This window comes from Oncorhynchus kisutch, linkage group LG5, assembly GCF_002021735.2.
Source record: "Oncorhynchus kisutch isolate 150728-3 linkage group LG5, Okis_V2, whole genome shotgun sequence".
NCBI classification, from domain to species: domain Eukaryota; kingdom Metazoa; phylum Chordata; class Actinopteri; order Salmoniformes; family Salmonidae; genus Oncorhynchus; species Oncorhynchus kisutch.
In genome coordinates, this window is record NC_034178.2 from 54,518,190 (window position 1) to 54,538,858 (window position 20,669).

General features: G+C 43.1%; 1 protein-coding gene across 5 annotated transcripts; it reads left to right on the forward strand.

Annotated features, from left to right (window-relative positions):
• The first annotated feature begins 187 nt into the window (after positions 1-187).
• On the forward strand, positions 188-19,934 carry eif4enif1 (eukaryotic translation initiation factor 4E nuclear import factor 1). 5 transcript variants are annotated; one of them, XM_020483674.2, is made up of 19 exons: positions 188-478; positions 1,460-1,611; positions 1,701-1,774; positions 1,896-2,023; positions 2,246-2,511; positions 2,780-2,972; positions 3,263-3,429; positions 3,995-4,133; positions 4,510-4,689; positions 4,892-5,217; positions 8,164-8,244; positions 8,405-8,600; positions 8,773-8,879; positions 16,457-16,596; positions 16,775-16,856; positions 17,175-17,301; positions 17,569-17,910; positions 18,349-18,525; positions 18,724-19,934. In XM_020483674.2, exons 2-19 carry the CDS (start codon positions 1,519-1,521, stop codon positions 18,951-18,953), a joined length of 3,048 nt encoding a protein of 1,015 aa, XP_020339263.1. In that variant the 5' UTR covers positions 188-478; positions 1,460-1,518; the 3' UTR covers positions 18,954-19,934. The 5 variants fall into 5 exon arrangements, with proteins under 5 accessions (XP_020339263.1, XP_020339266.1, XP_020339265.1 ...); XM_020483677.2 differs by having other exon boundaries at positions 4,892-5,166; positions 18,724-19,925; XM_020483676.2 differs by having other exon boundaries at positions 3,266-3,429; positions 18,724-19,925.
• Positions 19,935-20,669: the final 735 nt, after the last annotated feature.

Genomic DNA, 20,669 nt, shown 5'->3' on the forward strand with positions numbered 1-20,669 from the left:
AGAATGCCTGATATGAAATGACTCACTCATAAAAGACAAGCAGCCGTTTATATTTTATCTAAATACATATACATTATTTTCATAGCCAAAAGAGACATTGTCAAATACAGTAATGGTTTTAAGAAATTATTTATTATATTTCGAAATAGTTTAGCAAGGCATTAGTGATGGGCACTATATAATCAAGCCTACGAAGAACTCGTTCCGAACTAAGCGGTGATGAACGCAAATTCGCTGCTGCGACGAAACATATACAAGTCTACTTCGACAATATAAGACGCCAGTATAGTTTTGGATTTGTGTTCGTAGAAATATCACGGGCGTTGGCTCTTTGTTGAAAAAACGACCCTAGTTAATTGTAAGAAAAACGTGCACTTATTGGAAGGCTTTATCCCCAGCTAGCTAGCTGGCTAACTAGCCGTAGAGCTAGGTTAGCTAGCTAACATCTTTTGGCTTCAAACGTTTTCTGAACAGAATTGTAAGTGACTGGGTACCTTTTTACATATAAGTATCTGCAACTTTAAGAGTGATTTATGTTGGTGGGTTTGTTAACGTTACTTGACTGCTCGGCATTTATTAATTGCATTTGTGGCTAACGCGTTAGTTGGGTAACTTGGCTATCAAATTATCCCACAACAAGTCGGCGTCCAGGCTAGCTTGCTCAACTAAACAAAGTTTTGGCCTCTAAGTATGCTAACTAGTTGGCCAACTACATAACGTTAGTTAACTACCAAGTAAACCAAACACGACGCCAATGGTCGTAACTTCAAACTAGATAGGTAGATTGCTAATTGTTAGCCATTCATTGAATATTTGACGCCGGTTGTCTTAGTATCAGCGTATTCATGTCATCTGCCAGTACACCTTCTTTCAATTAGCTAGCTAACGGTAGTTACACATTTTATTGATTCAGCTTGACCCGTAGTAATTTAGATGGCTACTTCCAGTTGATTGACTGCGTGTCAGCTTTCAATTGTTTAGCTTGCTAACTAATGATCGCCAATTTCCTAGCATGCGAACGTTAGTTGGCTACCTAATTGCCATCATTAGCTAACTTGGTGACGTTAATCGCCACTTCGCTATGCCGCTCAGGTATGGATGGCTGACTTGTTGCCAGACCAGTTTAGTTTTTCAATTTCGTCTTGTCTGCTTTTAACTCCAGGCCACGTCGGAGACCTCGCGTTAATGTGCTAAGAAAGGCAATGTATTTCTCGGATGTAGCTAGTAGTGATATAGGCTTGATCTTTGCGTGTTGATATTTACTATTTTCTTGTAATTACTACGCAACCTTCTTTTAAAATAATGCCAGAATGATGTTTGAATATCCAGTCTTTATTCAACTTTTCAGTGTCTTCCTCACCAATGTAGAATACACTTTCAGGGTTTTGATTTTTTTACTTTTGGTAGATATAGTAGGCCTGTATGGGTTATTTCATAACAGTATGTCATTCTTTAACAGGTATACTACTAAGATCTTAAAACAGAAGTTATATATTGGTTTGGCCCCCTGACAGAGTCATGGAAAGGGATGCTTGTGTAGAGGTGCAGGAGAATGGTGACATCGAGGTGGTCAAGGAATCAACTGGACCATCCCCTTACAGATATACCAAGGTATTTTGGCGATGCATGGCTAATATAAATAGATGGCTGCGCACCTAGCAGCACAACTTTGTGGGTTAACATAATTTGTCTTCTTACAGGAGGAGCTTTTGGAGATAAAATATTTCCCAATCTCTAATGAAAGGCCAGACTGTCTTTTGGAAAAATTTGACAGGTGAGTGTCTTTTAGATTGTCACACTTTGGACTAATTTGACCCAAACACTTGTAGTTCTATGCCAACTCTTGAGTTGTTCCCTCTGGTTTAACTGTTGTTTTTTTGGGGTGGTGTGTCCAGTGATGGTGTGTGGGACCCTGAGAAGTGGCATGCTTCGCTGTACCCCACCTCGGAGTGCAGCTCTCCTGTGGATGGATATAAGAAGGACTTTGTGGATGATAGGATCCCTCTGAAACGTAGAATTGCAGGTAAATGAGTAATGTAGTATCATTTTCCTAGCTGATATTCAAATGACTGGCGGCATACACATTTAAAACATACTCCATAAGGTTGAGGGCTTTTGAGCTCAAATTTGTACAGCTGTCCTTAGACACGCCACCTTGCTTACTCTTACTATTCTTTGTAGAATAAGCTATGACGCATTAGTGTGAATGATGGATGTTAACTGTTTTTTGTGACACTGTTCTCAGATCCCCGTGAGCGACTAAAGGAGGATGACCTGGATGTGGTGCTCAGCCCACAGCGTCGTAGCTTCGGAGGGGGGTGCGTTGGCAATGCTTTGCCTGCACCCACCCGGCGTCCTGTCAGCCCCCTGGAGAATAAGGAGAATGAGAGTCTCCGGCTGGGTGTGGCGCGGCGCATCGGCAGTGGGCGCATCATGGCGGCCCGAGGGTTCGAAAGGGAGAGGGAACCCCGCGTGGAGAAGGAGCGAGACTTCAAGGATAAGAGGTTCAGGGTTAGTGTCTGTCTGCTGCTTCCTGAGCTGCATTCAATTCAAACAGAATGACCCTAAAGGGACAAATAGTTATCTGTATGTAACTACACACAAAATGGTTATTTTTTTGTGCCTCAATGGGAGGCCTACTTCCTGCAGTAATAAATCTAAATGACAATTGTTAGGAGCTGTGTACACATTCCTCTCTTTGCTCTCTTTATATATTTCCCATGGTATTTAGCAGCCTGTTAGATTTGGCGTATACCAGTTCTTCTTCCCTTTCCTGCAGCGTGACTTTGGGGACAAGCGTGTGTTCAGTGAGAGGAGAAGGAATGACCTGGAGGAAGAGCCGGAGTGGTTCTCAGGGGGCCCGACCAGCCAATCAGAGACCATTGAGCTCATTGGCTTTGATGACAAGATCCTGGAGGAGGACAAGCGCAGACCCAAACGCTCCAGGAAGAGGACAGACTCTGTGAGAGAAGGCAAGTCATGCTGCATCATATCACCATTGGAGATCATGGGAGTTCCCCAAAAAGGTTGTCTGGTGGCTGGGTCCAATCTGGTGTGTGCGTGGTTTGAGTAAAAAATAATACTTTAAAATGAGTCCCGGTGGTGACGGTATCTGATGCAACGTCAGATTCAATATTGTAGCTTCCATCAATGTAATTGTCTAACTTCAGTAGCCATTCAGCGATCAGTTTATCTTAAACCAGCAAGCTACCCCGATGGTCTGTTATGTGTTTATTTATTGTCGTGTTTGCATTGTGTTCAGCAGTGGAATGTAACGGTGGGCTAGCAGAGGAGCGTGTAGTGAGAGATTCTCACTCTACAGCAGACCAGGAGGTCCCTCACCCAGAGGTCCTACCAGAGCAGACATCCGGAGACTTTGACTTCAATGAATTCTTCAACCTGGAGAAGACCATGCCAGGACTGGCCTCTGTAAGTCCTGGGCAGCACTGCATGTTTACGGTGTGTGTTTGGGGGCTATAAGGTGTGCACTGTGTTATACATAAACTTTAAATATACCATGCATTGGTCTGTAGTTGGCTACACATGGTATTCTCATACACTGGAGGTTAGTTTCATAGTGTTATCACTTGGGACTTTTCTTTGTCTATTTGGATGAATAAGGTGGTATTGTCACCCTGTCAAGGACATTGTACTTTCTAAAATATTTAGAATATTTAGAAACCGGACCCAACCGGTTTCTCCTCCAGTGTGGTGGTTTTGTTAGTGTTCAGTCTAATGCAAATGTATGCCCATTGTGTTCCAGTTTATTACCTCACTTATTAGAATACCTTGCAAATTATTAGCAAAGGAAGCTCATTTCCCTATTTTATAGACATGGGATAGGGAAATAAAGCACAGATTCAATGAATGAAGGGTACACTACTGACAAAAAGCCTGAGTGTGCACATGGACAGAGCCCTAAATGTAAGTGTCACACCCACCCTTTAGCAGTCTACCAGCTTACCTCTGACCGGCCTCTGTCCCTATGTTGCAGATGATAGAGGATGTTCTGGGTGAGGGCCCTGTGTCGGCCAGCCGTTTCAGCCGGTGGTTCTCCAGTAACCTGAGTCCTTCAGGCAGCCGCTCCTCCAGCCTGCGCTCCACCCCCCACGAGGAGCTGGAGAGACTGGCCGGTAAGGAAGGGGCACACTTCTAGCCTGGTCCCAGATCTGTTTGCGGTCTTGCCAACTCCTGTGGTCATTAGCATGACAATGACATAGGAGTTGGCAAGACTGCACAAACTGCTGGGACCAGGCTAGAATTCTTGAATTCATCCCTGGGGAGGTGGGGGACTTCATGGCCTCCTTAGTTATGCCTTCTGTTTAATTTTATTATAGAAGCATAATTGAATAACAACATGAAATGCAATGCTTTTTTTACATTGAGGACTAACACATTTGTTATGGCTACAGATTAAGCCTAATCCTGAAATAAACACAAACTTGTCTAGGCAACTGCACCCTATTGTCTAAATTTGGGAAATGATTGGTTTACCCCTCCCTCCCTCAGGGCTGGACCCCCGCTGTACGTCCCCTAGCCAAGGGGGCCCTGTCCCCTACTTCACCCCCATCCAGTCAGTGGAGTGTAGGGATAAGGTGGACATCCTGGAGCTGTTACACAAGGCCAAGATAGACTTGAAACCCCTCCTCTCCAGCCTCAATGTTAACAAGCAACGGCTACAGCAGAGCAGTGAGTCATCCTTTACATAACCAGTACCTAAATTCCACCATGTCAACTACATCAGCTGCAAGACTACTACAACATTTGTCTTGTATAAAAATGGTTAGGTCTTGTGGCTAGTTCAGCATTTAAGACTAGAGTAATGGTTCGTAGGTTTTGGTGCATTGGTATGATGTGCATGTTTACATTGCCCTTCTGCCTTGTCCCCCAGCTCACTCGGGCGTAGTTCTCTCTTTGGAGGAGGTAGAGGGGGGCCTGAAGGAGCTGAAAGTGGGCTCGGAACTGCACCATCAGATGCCACGAAAGGCCTACCAGCAGCAGCGAAGCATCGGTGGCGGAGGCAGCACCAGCAGTGGCACACCCTTCATGGCTGAGCACCTGGAGCGGGCTCTAACAGGCGGTGTAGGCCCCAGTGCAGGGCCCCCGTGTTCACGGGCCAGAGACCCTGACATGTCAGCCTTTAACAAGTTGGTCAGCAGCATGAAGGCAAGTGGAACACTGCCCAGCCACCCCAAAGAAAACCAAGTGAACAGCAACGTAAGTGTGCCGCTCTCGGCTAATCTTTAAAAAGCACTGACTGTCCTGTTGGTATGCTTCCTCTCGGGTCCAGCTGGATGTTTAAGCCGTAACTGCTTTGAGCTGCTTCAGGTAACCTAGAGTCTGGTAAACTGACCCACATATATTTTGCTGTGAGTGTGGCAAATGATGCATGAAAGCTAACATCCTAACCATTAAATCAAAACACCAAAGTCAGTACGTCTGGAAAAGTGATAGGTATAAATTTGTAAAGGAAAGTTCGAAGACTTCCTCTTTCGAGGAGTGTTCTGGATTCACCTGAACCTCGATGCAGTAACATGACAATCAAAGGATTGCATACAGATTTTCTTTACATTAACCCTTAACATTATACTTCATATCAAATTCTACTGGATTATCACTGTCCTGTTAGTTTTGTACCCTGGCGAATGTCTGTCACTTTGATCTATGGACATGGCGGTATATCTACATTCAGGACTTTCATTGCCTCTGGCTGAGACAAACTTTGCTCTTCTCCATCCCAGTGGGAAAATGTTCAGATCGGACGATCAATTGTTGCTTTTTGTAACAAATTGGTCACGACAGATTAACCTATCTTAGCATTGTTATGTCAAATGTTATAGGGTGGGTTGCACCAACATGGAATATCTATTAAACTGGGTTAAAACAAGTTTTAGCTATTCATCTTGTTGCACCATATTTTAAATTAAATCATTCCTATAATCTAAGTTTAATTTTCACTTTAAACGTATACATTTTAGGCCTGTTGGTCAATGAATAAAAAAAAAAATATCTCTTAGATTGGAGATTATTTCTCAACTGCCACTTGGTGGTTTAACTGATAAAATGGCAGCATATCTACTGTGGAGAGACTAAAATGAGTTCCTCAGAGAATAGACCAGTTAAATCCCGTTGCGTTTTAGGATAATTAACTAATTATTCAGTGGGCTATTTACGTGCCCATTTTGTACAATTGGGCTTTATGATATTCCCAGCCTTGGTACGAATGATGTTATGCAACATGCTGTAACGGGCCTGATAACGCTAACATATTAGTGAAGTAGCATTAACGTTAGTTTTAATGTGCGTTATTTATGCTTACTAAATATTGGGTCAAATTGTCCATCATAGGTGTTATGGCGGCAGGTTAGCCTAGTGGTTAGAGCATTGGACTAGTAACCGGAAGGCTGCAAGTTCAAACCCCCGAGCTGACAAGGTACAAATCTGTTGTTCTGCCCCTGAACAGGCTGTTAACCCACTGTTCCTAGGCAGTCATTGAAAATAAGAATTTGTTCTTAACTGACTTGCCTAGTTAAACGAAGGTTTAAAAAAAAAAAAATGGAGGGGGGGTGGTGCAACACATCTCTAATCATAAACCTAGATTAGTTCTAATCCTAGATGAATTTTAACCATGTTGGTGCAACCCACCCATAATGTCTTATACGTAACAATCTATGTTTTCCATTGGATGACCTCAGTCATTTCTAGTATTTTGATGTTAAAATGGGATGTGTAACACAAACTAACCAAAGCATATGTTGTCTTCTCAAATGAGTGCCTCGCCTGGTTCACCAACTACTTCTCAGAGTTCAGTGTGTCAAATCGGAGGCCCTGTTGTCCGGACCTCTGGCAGTCTCTATGGGGGTGCCACAGGGTTCAATTCTCGGACCAACTTTCTTCTCTGTATATATCAACAATGTCTCTTGCTGCTGGTGTTTCTCTGATCCACATCTATGCAGACGACACCATTCTGTATACATCTGGCCCCTCTTTGGACACTGTTAACCAAGCTTCAAAGCCATAACACTCCTTGCGTCTCCTCCAAGTGAAACTAAATGCATGCTCTTCACCTGATCGCTGCCCGCACCCTCCCTCACAGCATCACTACTCTGGATGGTTCTGACTTAGAATATGTGGAAATCTATAAATACCTAGTTGTCTGGCTAGACTGTAAACGCTCCTTCCAGACTCACATTAAGCATCTCCAATCCAAAATTAAATCTAGAATCGGATTTCTGTTTCGCAACAAAGCCTCCTTCACTCATGCTGCCTAACAAACCCTCGTAAAACTGACTCTCCTACCGATCCTTGACTTCAGCGACGTCATTTACAAAATAGCCTCCAACTACTCAGACTGCATCCAATTTGTTATCACAGTGCCATCAGTTTTGCCACCAAAGCCCCATATACTACCCACCACTGCGACCTGTGTGCTCTCGTTGGCTGGCCCTCACTACATATCCGTCACCAAACCCACTGGCTCCAGTTCATCTATAAGTCTTTGCTAAGTAAAGCCCTGCCTTATCTCAGCTCACTGGTCACCATAGCAGCACCCACCTGTAGCATGCGTTCCAGCAGGTATATTGCACTGGTCATCCCCAAAGCCAACACTTCCTCTGCCTTTCCTTCCAGTTCTCTGCTGCCAATGACAAACAAATCACTGAAGCTGGAGACTGATTTCTCCCTCTAACTTTAAGCATCAGCTGTCAGAGCAGCTTAGATCACTCTACCTGTACACAGCCAATTTGTAAATTGCACACCTGACTACCTCATCCCCATATTATTACTTAAGCTCTTGCTCTTTTGCACCCCAGTATCTACTTGCACATCTATCACTCCAGTATTAATGCTATATTGTAGTGCCTCTAGTGCCAACTTCTTGCAGACCTCTACTCTTCTACATTTGCACACAATGTACATAGAATAATCTATTTTTATTTTCTTTTGTGTTATTGACTATTGTTTGTTTAACTGTTTTTGTCACTTTGATTTATCTTGGCCAGGTCAATTGTAAATGACAACTTGTTCTGAACTGTCCTACCTGGTTAAATAAAGGTCAAATAAATACAATAAAAGTATGCATCAGAAAATGCCCAGTGGGATGGATTAAGTGTGTCCACTACCAAGACGGCTGTCTGATTACACCACCTTCCACCCCATTTACAGCTCAATCAGCCCTCGAACCCTGCTGTAGTGCCCCTGCCTGAAGCCACAGTGCCTGCCCAACAGCACAAGAACATATTCCAGGTGTGTGGTTTGGGACTAGCTTGCATGTGGGATTTTGATAGTAAGCTGTAGCATGAAAGGATGGGATTATTTTGTTTGTTTAGGAATGGAGGACTCCCTGATTAGTGCTTATTTTATGTCTGTGTTGGTCCTGTCTGAGCATTGTGTAAAATTGTTACAGGAGCTTCTGGGTGCACAGGGACCTCCCTGTAGAGGCTCCCCTTCACTCCTCCACAGCCTGCTGGGCAGCCCCAATGCCCCTCCACACCCTGGTCCTCAACACAGCCTGCTACAGCACAGGGGGCCCTCGCCTCCACTCTTCACACAGAGGGCTCCCTCTCCTGACTACTTCCATGGACGCATGCATCCTCCCGCCGGTAGAGATTACTCTGTGGAAGCTAAGACTAGGTTGTGTTCATTAGGGCACACCGTAGAAAACAAATGTTCAGAGTCTCTATCCTGCCCCTGTTTCAGGGCAATTTTCTTCCATTTGGTGCCTAATAACTACAGTGTAATTGAGTGACTGCTTTTGTCTTGTGACCTTTTCAGGTTACCCTGTTGGTCCACAGCCCATGATTGGGGAGCAGTTCCCAGAGATCCATAGATCCTTCAGCCCTGGTCCTGGACATGGACCCACCCTACAACAGCAACAACAGGTCAGAGATACTCTTGTCTATCAAATTGCCCAATGATGGGTCGGGCCAGGACGATACCAGTATCTCGAAACGCGGTTTGATACTAATGAGTTAACTTCTTTAGGAAAACAACCCTAATATTTGTAACACTATCATCCATTTTATTTTCAAAGCTATAGGACACTATTTTACATACAACAGGTTTTAAAGGACCTGCTTTGTGTTTTCCTTTTTGTCATGGAAAAATTGTGACACTGGTATCATCCCGGCCCTAATTTTGGGACAGTAACACTTTTCTGAAGTAGGGCTGGGCGACATATCGATTTGTTTTAGTGAAAATTCCAAATGCCTGTATCGCAAGAATCAAAGTTGTTATGAAAGTTTATGTCCACTTGTTCTCATGGCTTGTCTCCTTGTGTACTGTGTCCCTTTCCACACATACACTAAGCCCCTCTCTGCCACTCACAACAACAAATATTAAAGATTACTACTTCCTCACTGACAACAAGTAGTTTCAACTTGCAATATGAGGTTTGGTCAAACAGACTTATAGACACCGAAACAACATTGAGCCATTTATTTTACTGTAATCTATATTTTTATGTCTCAACTGAGAGCATACCCTACTAAAACTGGAGTATTAATGAAAAGGGTTTCTAGAAAATTAATGCTGTAACTATTCACCGCTACGCATCGGATCCCGATGCCAATGTTTAAGATTGGACTGCATCGGTGCGCATACTCCAAACTGATCTAAATGTAGCAAGCATCGATCAGAAAATCCGTTCAAACATTGGGAATCGCCAATTCACTTTTTTTTTTCAAAAAAAAAAAAGTTGCTCAAATTACTTTTTCTATCTGAAAGTGATAGTGTTGTGGCTAGCTTAGGGGCCTACAGTACAGACTGCTCCTCCAGCTCATGAGCACCAGCAGCAGATTTTTATATAGAAAATGAAATTAACGTGTTTATGCAACATCTTAGTATATTGAAACCTATCACTTCGATTTGTTCTCGAATCGCACTGAATCCTTTCAGACTAAAATGTACCGTTCCTGTATCGGAGCCCTTGTATCTAGATCAGCGGAGGCTGGTGGGTGGAGTTGTAGGAGGATGAGCTCTTTGTAATGAATGGAATCAAATGTGGCTTCTGTATGTTTGACACAGTTCCATTAGAATGAGCCTGTCCTATCTCCTCCCACCAGCCTTTCCTGCTCTAGATGCATATCGAAAAATGGAAAGATTCACATCCCTATCAGTTTGACTCGAGCAGCATTTTCCACGTACTGTTACGTGCTAGCTGTAGTCTGTTTTTATAAATGTGCATTGAGTAGGGCTGGTGACCGTATTATCGGCAGTCATGAGTCGGGACCGCAGTAAAATTCTACGTGACCATTGAGTCACAGTAATCTCTTATGCACTCTGGACATACATTGGTAGTTCCCAACTCTCTAATGACCTGCTACTCGGGGCTGTATAGACCATCTGACATGTATACAATTGAAAACCGCATGAAACCCTTATCAAAGCAATATGTATGTTTAGAACGCCCCTCATTGTGATCAATTTGAACAAAGAAATTTAACAGCAGGTTGAAACTTTGGAAAACATGGTCGTTGGATGTTTCGAAGCCTAACATTACGAAATGGACCGTGCGTTCTATGATTCATTCTAAACAATCATAAGCGTACTAGTTTATGCACATGCGTAGGCCTGTGAGCCCAAGCCCCACCAAAAAGACTGAATTAAAGTGATTGTGCCATTATACAATAGCCTACCGCAAATTACACATGGCAGAAAAACATAAAATGTATTTTTAAGATTTCATTGTTACATTGGTCTAGCATATATCCTAATTTGTTCAATATGCGTTTTCTCCTTTGACTGCTTACTGGATGGACTGCTTACCTAATGCTACGCTCTGAACTTTCTATCCATGAGTCTAGAGAACTTCTTGGCCTAGGCGATGCTGTTGGTTCATTTCTTGTTCAGGGCAGCTAAGCCTACAATTAGAGTGAATTTATACTCTCAATTAATAGGCTGACTAACTTTTGCTATAGAATATTTAACAACTGTGCCTTTTAGGGATGCATGATATATCGGTAAGCATATCGGAATTGGCCGATATTGGCTAAAAATGCTGGCCTCAGCCCGATGTCTAGTTTAACGCCGCCGTGCAGAACTGATGTCAAAGCTGCCGTGCGTACCTACAGTGGAAGTCGGATGTTTACATAGACCTTAGCCAAATACATTTCAACTCAGTTTTTCACAATTCCTGACATTTAATCCTAGTAAAATTTTCCTGTCTTTGATCAGTTAGGGTCAACACTTTATTTTAAGAATGTGAAATGTCAGAATAATAGTGATTTCTTTCTTTCATCACATTCTCAGTGAGTAAGAAGTTTACATACACTCACTTGGTAGCATTGCCTTTTTTAAATTGTCTAATTTGGGTCAAATGTTTTGGGTAGCCTTCCACAAGCTTCCCACAATAAGTTGGGTGAATTTTGGCCCATTCCTCCTGACAGAGCTGGTGTAACTGAATAAGGTTTGTAGGCCTCCTTGATGGCACAACTTTGGAAGTATGCTTGGGGTCATTGTCCATTTGGAAGACACACTTCCTGACTGATGTCTTGATGTTGCTTCAATAGATCCACATTTTCCATCATGATGCCATCTATTTTGTGAAGTGCAGCAGAGCACCCCTACAACATGATGCTGCCACCCCCGTGCTTCACGTTTGGGATGGTGTTGTTCGACTTGCAAACTTCCCTTTTTCTGCCAAACATAATGGTCATTATGGCCAGACAGTTCTATTTTTGTTTCATCAGACCAGAGGACATTTCTCCAAAAAGTACGATATTTGTCCCCATGTGCAGTTGCAAACCGTAGTCTGGCTTTTCTATGACTGTTTTGGAGCAGTGGCTTCTTCCTTGCTGTGCAGACTTTCTGGTTATGTCGAAATAGGACTCATTTTACTGTGGATAGATACTTTAACCATTTTCCTCCATCTTCACAAGGTCTTTTGTTGATTTGCACTTTGCACCAAAGTACTTTAATCTCTAGGAAACAGAACACGTCTCCTTCCTGCGCGGTATGACTGCTCCGTGGTGTTTATACTTGCGTACTATTGTTTGTACAGATGAATGTGGTACCTTCAGGCGTTTGCTCCCAAGAATGAACCAGACTTCTGGAGGTATATACTTTCTTTTTCTGAGGTCTTGGCTGATTTCTTTAGATTTTTCCATGATGTCAAGCAAAGAGTTTGAAGTTAGGCCTTGAAATACATCTACAGGTACACCTCCAATAGGCTAATTGACATCATTTGAGTCAATCAGAAGCTTCTAAAGCCATTACATTTTCTGGAATTTTCCAATCTGTTTAAAGGCACAGTCAACTTACTGTATGTAAACTTCTGACCAACTGGAATTGATACAGTGAAATAATCTGTAAACAATTGTTGGAAAAATGACTTGTCATGCACCAAGTACATGTCCTAACCGACTTGCCAAAACTATAGTTAACAAGACATTTGTGGAGTGGTTGAAAAACGAGTTTCAATGACACACTTCGGTTGAATGTGAACTGCCGACTTCAACTGTATATAACGTAGGTAGATGACAATGACGGCACAAAAATATAGCGATACATGTGCAACACAGCATTCCTAACCTAGCCCACAATGTCTGCTGTGTGGATCGAGTGGTCATTTGAAGGAGTAAAAGCATTTCAGTGAGATGGCGAAATCTATTAATGCAGAGATAATGGAGTTCCTTGCCCTTGACAAGCAAACCGCCTGTCGTGGTTGACGTTCGCTTTCGTTGACTGGTCGCGCACGGGTAGATGCTATTTTTCAAATGTTGCCCTACCGGAGATGCATAGTATTGTTGAAACGCACATCCATGAGCTACTTGCTATGGGCGTCACTGCTATTAGCTTCACGACTGGCATTAGGACCAGCGATGTCTGCCCCATGAGCATGCCGAGTCCGACAGCACAGTGGGTCGACAAGGATTTGGTAGTGAAGAAAGCCGTATTGCTTTCTCAATGTGCTGGTTCTCTTGCTGCTGAGGATGTTTGAAACATGAATGCGCTCCATTCAAACAATTGACTCGCGAAATTAATTAATTAAACTGCGTCTGCTGCAGACGTAATGGCATTAACGCTGGCTCAACAAAACCTGACCGTCTGTGTTGGCATAACTTGGAAAGGTTCTCGCTGAGCCGCTGTGTCGCCACCATGCTCAACGCTAGGTACAAGAACCACTACTTCGATGCAGACAAACAGGGTTTACATGAAAAATTAGATGCAGGTGGAAATGGACAGTGCGCACAGAGAGAGAGGCCACGGATAGACTGAGCTGAAACTTCACTGCTTGATATGTATGATGAAATCCTGGTTGAGACTGAACAAATTAACCATGAAACAGCACAGCAAGTGAAATGTTTTACTGGTAATGGGGACATGCGTAAATGCTTACAAAATAGCTTGTTGGTGTGTCAACTATTTAACTACTAGAATGCTTAAGGCTGCAAAAAAAAAAATTGGCAAGGATTATTGCTTACGGTCAAATTTCATATCGGTGCATCTCCATCTTTCTTTCCTTCCTCCAGCACGCAGAGAGGGGGCCTGTCAACAGTTTAATCAAATGTTTTGTTGTGAGAACCATGTTACTATCAATGTTCGCAAACAGATTTCACATGGTTTCCCAAATTAAGCACTAGGTAAATGCAGGAACCAGGTTGGAGATCCAATGGCATGCAGAATATCACCTGTAGCGCAGCGAGAGTCTGCATGCGCCTCAAACGGTTGATGCTGTGGAGTGAAATAACCAGAGTAGCCTGAAACTAACCCGCAGGAAAGCGGCTTCCATTTATTATTGGAGTGCGTGTTTATTTAAAGAGTTTTCCCTATTCCTTCCCACTTTATAATGGGCCATTCTAAATCTAAACTTATTTTAGTAAATACAAGATTAACATTTAGAATGGTGAAAATGTTTACTTGATGAAACAGCTGTGCAGTCTGAGGCAAAGCTTTTTTTTGCTACTTTCTCAAATCTATAGCCTATCATGCAGCCTAAAGATTCTTATACATTCTAAGTATTGTGTTTTAAATTTTTATGTCACAACTAAAGTAGCCAACTAACTCTAAATCTAGCTTATAGGCCCTGTTTCAAATGATCACTTTTACACTCAACCTAGCCACTTCATATGCACACGTGCTGGAAGGGGGGGAAATGTATCCTTCATATTTTATTCAGGTAGGTTGAATTATATTTTCCTTTGTATTAAATAATGGCATGAGACTTGTGTGTATCTTGTCTGCTAAATGAACAAGCATATGGCATATAACATTCTGTTCTTCTGAAATTAATGTTCGTGTTTCTTTAGACATGCCTAAAATAAATAATGGATTTATTCTGACTGTGTATATGAAATCGATTTTTAAAGTAATATTCCCAAGGCGCGCATCAGGGCTTCTATGCATGGCGGCCTGGAGATGCTAAGTGTGTTTAATAATGGTCAATTTCGGTGAGACGGGCAGTCTTTTGTATGACAATACCCGGCTGACAATTTCATGACAGCCCTAGCAATGAGCATAAAAATAACCATTTGTATAAGGAATTGCCAACTAATTTTGAGAAACAAGCATCTTTTCCAGGTAGGTTACTTGATTTCAATATCTAAAAGTGGACAGGCTAGCATGCTGTTCAGTTGGAAACGTACAGGACACTTTAAACGGTACTACCTAGGGATGTTAACGGTTTGTCGCTGAAAATTGTGCATTTAGTGTTCAGACCCCTTGATTTTTCCACATTTTGTTATTTCTTTATTCTAAAATGGATTCAATTATTTTTGTCAAGTCTACACACAATACCCCATAATAACAGAGCAAAAACATTTTTTATTTGTTTGTATATTAAACTCGTAATTGCGCTCCGGTGCGTCCTGTTTCCATTGAACATCCTTGATGTTTCTACAACTTTATTGGCATCCACCTGTGGTATATTCAATTGATTGGACATGATTTGGAAAGGCACATGTCTATATACGGTCCCACAGTTGACAGTGCATGTCAGAGCAAAAGCCAAGTCATGAAGTCGCAGGAATTGTCTGTTGCTCTGACAGGATTATGTTGAGGCCCAGATCTGGGGAATGGTACCAAAACATTTCTGCAGCATTGAAGGTCCCCAAGAACACAGTGGCCTCCATAATTCTTAAATAGAAGTTTAGATCCTCCTAGAGCTGGTCGCACGTCCAAACTGAGCAATCGGGGGCGAAGGGCCTTGGTCAGGGAGGTGCCCAAGAACCTGATGGTCAAACTGACAGAGCTCCAGAGTTCTTCTGTGACGATGGGAGAACCTTTCAGAAGGACAACCATCTCTGCAGCACTCCACCAATCAGGCCTTTATGGTGGAGTTGCCAGACAGAGTCCAGTCCTCAGAAGGCACATGACAGCCTGCATCAAGATTCTCAGGTCTGATGAAACCAAGATTGAAATATTTGTTTGCCTGAATGCAAAGTGTCCTCTCTAGAGGAAACCTGGCACCATCCCTATGGTGAAGTGTAGTGGCAGCATCATGCTGTGGGGATGTTTTTCAGTGGCAGGCACTGGGAGAAGTTGCTTCGTGGCAGTTTGGAGCTCTTTAGTGAGCATTGCAGCCAAGGACAGACAACTTTTACACGCTTCAGCACTCGGTGGTCCCGTTCTGTGAGCCGTTATTGCTCCTAGATATTTCTACTTCACAATAACAGCACTTACAGTTGACCGAGGCAGCTTGAGCAGGCCAGAGATTTGACGAACGGACTAGTTGTAAAGGTGGTATCCTATGACTGCCACTTTGATAGTCACTAAGCTCTTCAGTAAGGCTGTTCTATTGCCAGTGTTTGTCTATGGAGATTGCATGGCTGTGCTCGATTTTATATTTATTTATTTTTTACACCCAACAGCGAGTGGCTGAATCCACTCATTTGAAGGGGTGTCCACTTGTGTACGTATTTGGATTTACATGTGTGGTTCTCCCACTATGACTCGGGAAAACATGGAGTTTATTAGGCTACAGATTTAAATGTTTTGATGAACCTCACAAGTTGGTGAAAGTGCACAGTGAGTGATGATCCTTCGTGATAAGTGTTGAGGGTCTTATTCTGGTGACATGATTGATCCATGGCTGCCGTTTAGACAAATGATTGCACCTACACAAACTCATGTAGGCTAGTCTACCTGCACTAGATCTGCAAGCTGTTGGGTGGCGTGTACATGCCAAGACCAGAGTGGGCACATTTGCTATTTAACGCAAAAAAAAAATTGTGCCCACTATCGGGAGTTGAAAATGCGATGGAAACATATTGAACTTACTTGTTAAGTACCTTTTTTTGGGGGGGGGGGGCACTGTCATCACGCATGGCTTTTTATCCACAAGTCAGTATGGTGGAACCACTGGTGGGGAAAAATGTTTGTTTTACAGATTTCATAATTTTCATATCTGTCACAAATTGTATGGAAACCTAGCTATTGTCAATGACGATATGCCAACTGCAACCTTTTTAGATGAGTGTAAAAACTGATGGTAGATGAATGCTTTCTTCTCTGGCTCCAGATGAGGGTGCTGTCCATGGCTGTTGACCAGGCTGACCGTCAGGCGCTGATCATCCAGCAAGACCTGGCTCTCCATGCCCACCATGCCTTCCAGACAGGTTACAACAAACCACCTCCGAACAAGGCCTACCAACACAACAGGTGACTTTCACTTGTAGCTTTTAAGCAGGGATTGAATTATACAATGACTTGGTGCCCAACATTCATCTTTTGTAATTATGGGGGGGGCCTTTTATTTTTATTTTATAGGGGTTTCGATCCCTCCTGTAATTCCAAACTTGGTTTCAGGTATCAATTGTGTACTGTGTGTGTTCTCCAGACAAACCAGGATGAACCGATCCCCTGGTCCAGGCCCTCATCCTGCAGGCAGAAACTCCCCTGGCAACACTGTCACCAGCATGGTATGTTGAAAGGTTGTCTGGGTCATATTCATTAGGCACAAAACAGACGGGTAGGGGACTACCTCTGTGCTAATGAATGTGACCCTGTTCAATCACTCTGCTGAATCAAACGACATAGTGGTTTCAGGAAATAAGTGCTTTTTTTGTTGAACTGTCCAACTCTTCCCTTCCTATGCACAGTATATTAAATATATAACTTGAAGTATTGTAACTACAACTACATTTTTGACCAACTGTCTGGTTTGTTGCGTGTTAACTTTTTTAATGCCCTCATATAACTCAAAGTAATGTAACTACTGGTTCTTGTCTGTTGTACAGCTTTCGCCATCTTTCGTGCCCACGTCTGTGATCCGTAAGATGTACGAGACAAAAGAGAAGAGTCGAGATGAGCCAGGTAGTCGTCCAGACAGCAAGGAGGGTCACTTCCAAGGCCACTCTCAAGAGGGTATGTTCACATACTGCTGTTTCATGTATGTTTTTAAAATGTTTTGTCAATTTAGGTTTGCATGTCCGTAATGACATTGTTTGGAGAAGGTGTTCTCGGTTAACTAGTCTCGTGTATTTTGGCCTTGTCATTTTTGCACAATAAATCAAATTAGAAAACACGTGGTAGTGAACTAGTACTCTAGTCAGGTGGATGAATACCCTTGTTGCCGCACTTAACTTGTCTGTTCCTGTCTTGTCAAATGTAGTGTTTGTTCCTGTTTTACAGACAGTAGCTCTCCCAGCTCCTTCCTGGATGGGATGAATGGTAGTGGTTCTCAGTCTGGAGGGGTAAAGGTCTGCTCCACCCCCCTGTCCTCCCACTCCCAGGCTCGCCAGCACGCCCAGGAGCGTCCTAGGCCAGGCTCCGCTGGGCACCACACCCCCACCCTGGTGTCCCCCAGGTCTGTCTCTCCCTTCCCCCGTCCAATCTACCCAGTACCGCTGCTATCCCATGGACATGTGCCCATGGTGCGCCCTGCTCTGCCCCAGCTCCACCCCAGCGTGCTGCAGAGGATGCTGGCCCAGGGCATCCAGCCACAGCAGCTTGGCCCGGCTCTGATGCAGGCAGGTTAGTACAAGTCCACTCTTGATTACATTGTATTTGTTTCAAACTGATCTACAAATCACAGTTCGAGATTAGTAATTATGTGCGCAAACACGCTAATTGCCTTTGTTAAGCCAGGGGTTCTCGGTGTGGTCCTACCGGGGTTTTGTGGACAGATCTCCAAAATACAATTTAAAGTGTTTTATTAAAATTGTATGAATAAATTATTAAACAAATTGGCTAAGGGATCTGAGAAATAAATTGAGGGGGTAATACAATTTCAGATTAGTAATCTATATTTTATGTTCTTAACCCTAGGCAACATGGGTCTGGGAAGGTCACATATTGGTATCCACAGTACTCAAGCGATTATACATTTTTCAACCTATTACTACTTGTACTCTGAAGTGGATGGAAATGACTGATTGCTGAGGTGCTCATTGAAATCTTTCTTCATCCTAGGCATATTTCCACAACATGTTGACCTCTCACAGCTTCAGGGGTTGCCCTCTACCCTACTCGGACAACCCCTCTACCCCCTAGGAGCAACGGGACATCCCCTCTTACTTCCCAGAGCCAGCAATCCCATGCAACTAGCGCTCATGCAGCAGCAACTCCAGCAGCAACAACAGAGACAGAGTGAGTGGCATTTTCAGTTCAGTCTGTCATTGTTATTATTCAACAAGTTCAACAACCCCATCTTTAACCTATTTTGCATATGTTGTACTAATGTTCATGCAGTCTAAAAGATGCAGGGACATGAGGGTACTTAATGGATCTAGCTTTATGACATGGGTCTGCCAATGTTCCTCACTGACAAATTTTGTTTTCTCTCAGTGCATCCAACAGTCCCAGGCCACCAGTCACAGAACCACGGCCCTCATCGGACAAACCACTCCCAGCAACGTGTGGGTAGCCCTCCTGGTGTGGGGGGAGCTGGCCTAGCCAAGTGGTTTGGCTCAGACGTGCTGCAGCAGCCCCTTCCTTCCATGCCTGCTAAAGTCATAAGTGTAGACGAACTCGAGTTTGGGCCCTCAGGCGTTTCATACAACCAGAATTCTGGATAAAGCAAGACTTAAATTTCCCCCTCCCTTCACCTCCCTGTTAGTGAAAATGTGGTCTTTAATTTCTAAGACTAACAGATCCTGGAGAACGAACAATACGTGTCCATGTTTTGTCTTAAACCTTGAAGTCACTGGTAGAGTATCGAGGACTAAACTCAAAGAAAGGGAAGGATGAGTTGTGGAAGATTTCTTTTCTGCAGCTTATTTGTTTTTGGTTATTTTTTTGCAATAAAGATGAAGTAACATGAGCCCAAAACTGTACAGACTGTGGGAATAGATATTCTTCTTCCTGTACATATTTTTTTTCTTGTTAAGGGGAAGGTTGTATCCTGCTGTTTTTAAGTGAAAACTGCCACAGATGGAGTAGCTACCAAGCGAAGCAAGGATTGTCATATCCTGGTAGTTTTATTTCTCCCACCTTCCCCATGGATTTGAACTGCACTGAGAAAGGGGCTAATGCAAGTTCAATACCCATGTTTGATTGTGGCGTTGATCTTGAGTGTTCCCTTCAAAAGATGTCCTCCCTATGGCTGGGTCAGTCGGTGTCCCTGCCTGCCCTCTGTCTGGAGAGGTGGCTGGCGCTTACAGGAAGCCCCCAGGGGGAGCAGCAAGTGCTGGTTGTGCCTTTCGCTCTCTGATTCTCAGTTGTTCTTTCTGTGATTCCTTGCATCCTATCCAGTTGCTCGTCTAAGATCCCTCTCCTCTGACATTCTTCTCCAATGTGCTTTGAAAAGGTAGAGGATCTAAGGAAAGATGTCTAAAAGAGCCCCCAGCCTATTTGTTTTTTTTACTGCAACCCTCTTGACCCCCCCCCCCCCCCCCCTTTCAGTCACTGGAAATGAACCACTGCTCTGAATCATGATATATATATATTTTTTTTTTTCTTTGTGGGGTTGGTAAGGATTCAGTTTATGGTAATGTGCTATTAAGTTAAAAGCACAAATAGAATGAATAAATAATGTTCAATAAAGAATTCATAACTTGCTTTGTTTATTTGTAAGAATTTAACTAAGAGTGACTACTTAACCTGTGCCTTTTTGAAAATGGAAGATAATGTGCTGTGTATTTGGAATAATGAGTTGCAAAGACTGGGTATCTTGGCGGGTCCGCTTTAACAAATCAGGCACAACTAAAGACTGGTATTTTCCCCAGTCTTAATGAATGTCCTTCATGGTTTGTTTACATTTTTGTATTTGGGCTGATCTACAAATCACAGTTCGAGATTAATGAACATGGATTTTTAGATCTTACCAAATTGGCTTTCGGTTCTCACTTTCTTTCCCTTACTCAGAACATGACACGGCTATTATTTGCATATGCAGATGGTTGTGCAATTCTCCAAAGGCATCTGAACTTTGCACAGTAGGCTTCCATTTTTCTTTTTTGGTCCACTAAAATGGAATGGGTTATAAAAATAATTCAACTGTGGTTGGGTTCAACCGCTACAAAGCATGTTTTGCCATTTATTCTAACACATGTACTGTTCTGCACGCAGGACACTCGGTAGCCTTTGGTGCCAGACATTGCATGCCTCACCCAATGGTTGCGCGTAAAGTCATTGACTGACCGCTTACTAAAACACTGGTCGTCAACAGATGCTGGCTCAAGGGTGTTTTAATTTTTTCACGGTTTAGTCAAACCTTTCAGGGGTTCCCACACACAAGTCATGCTCGCGTCTCAATGTAATCAAGGTGTGAAATTATGCATCTTCAAATACAA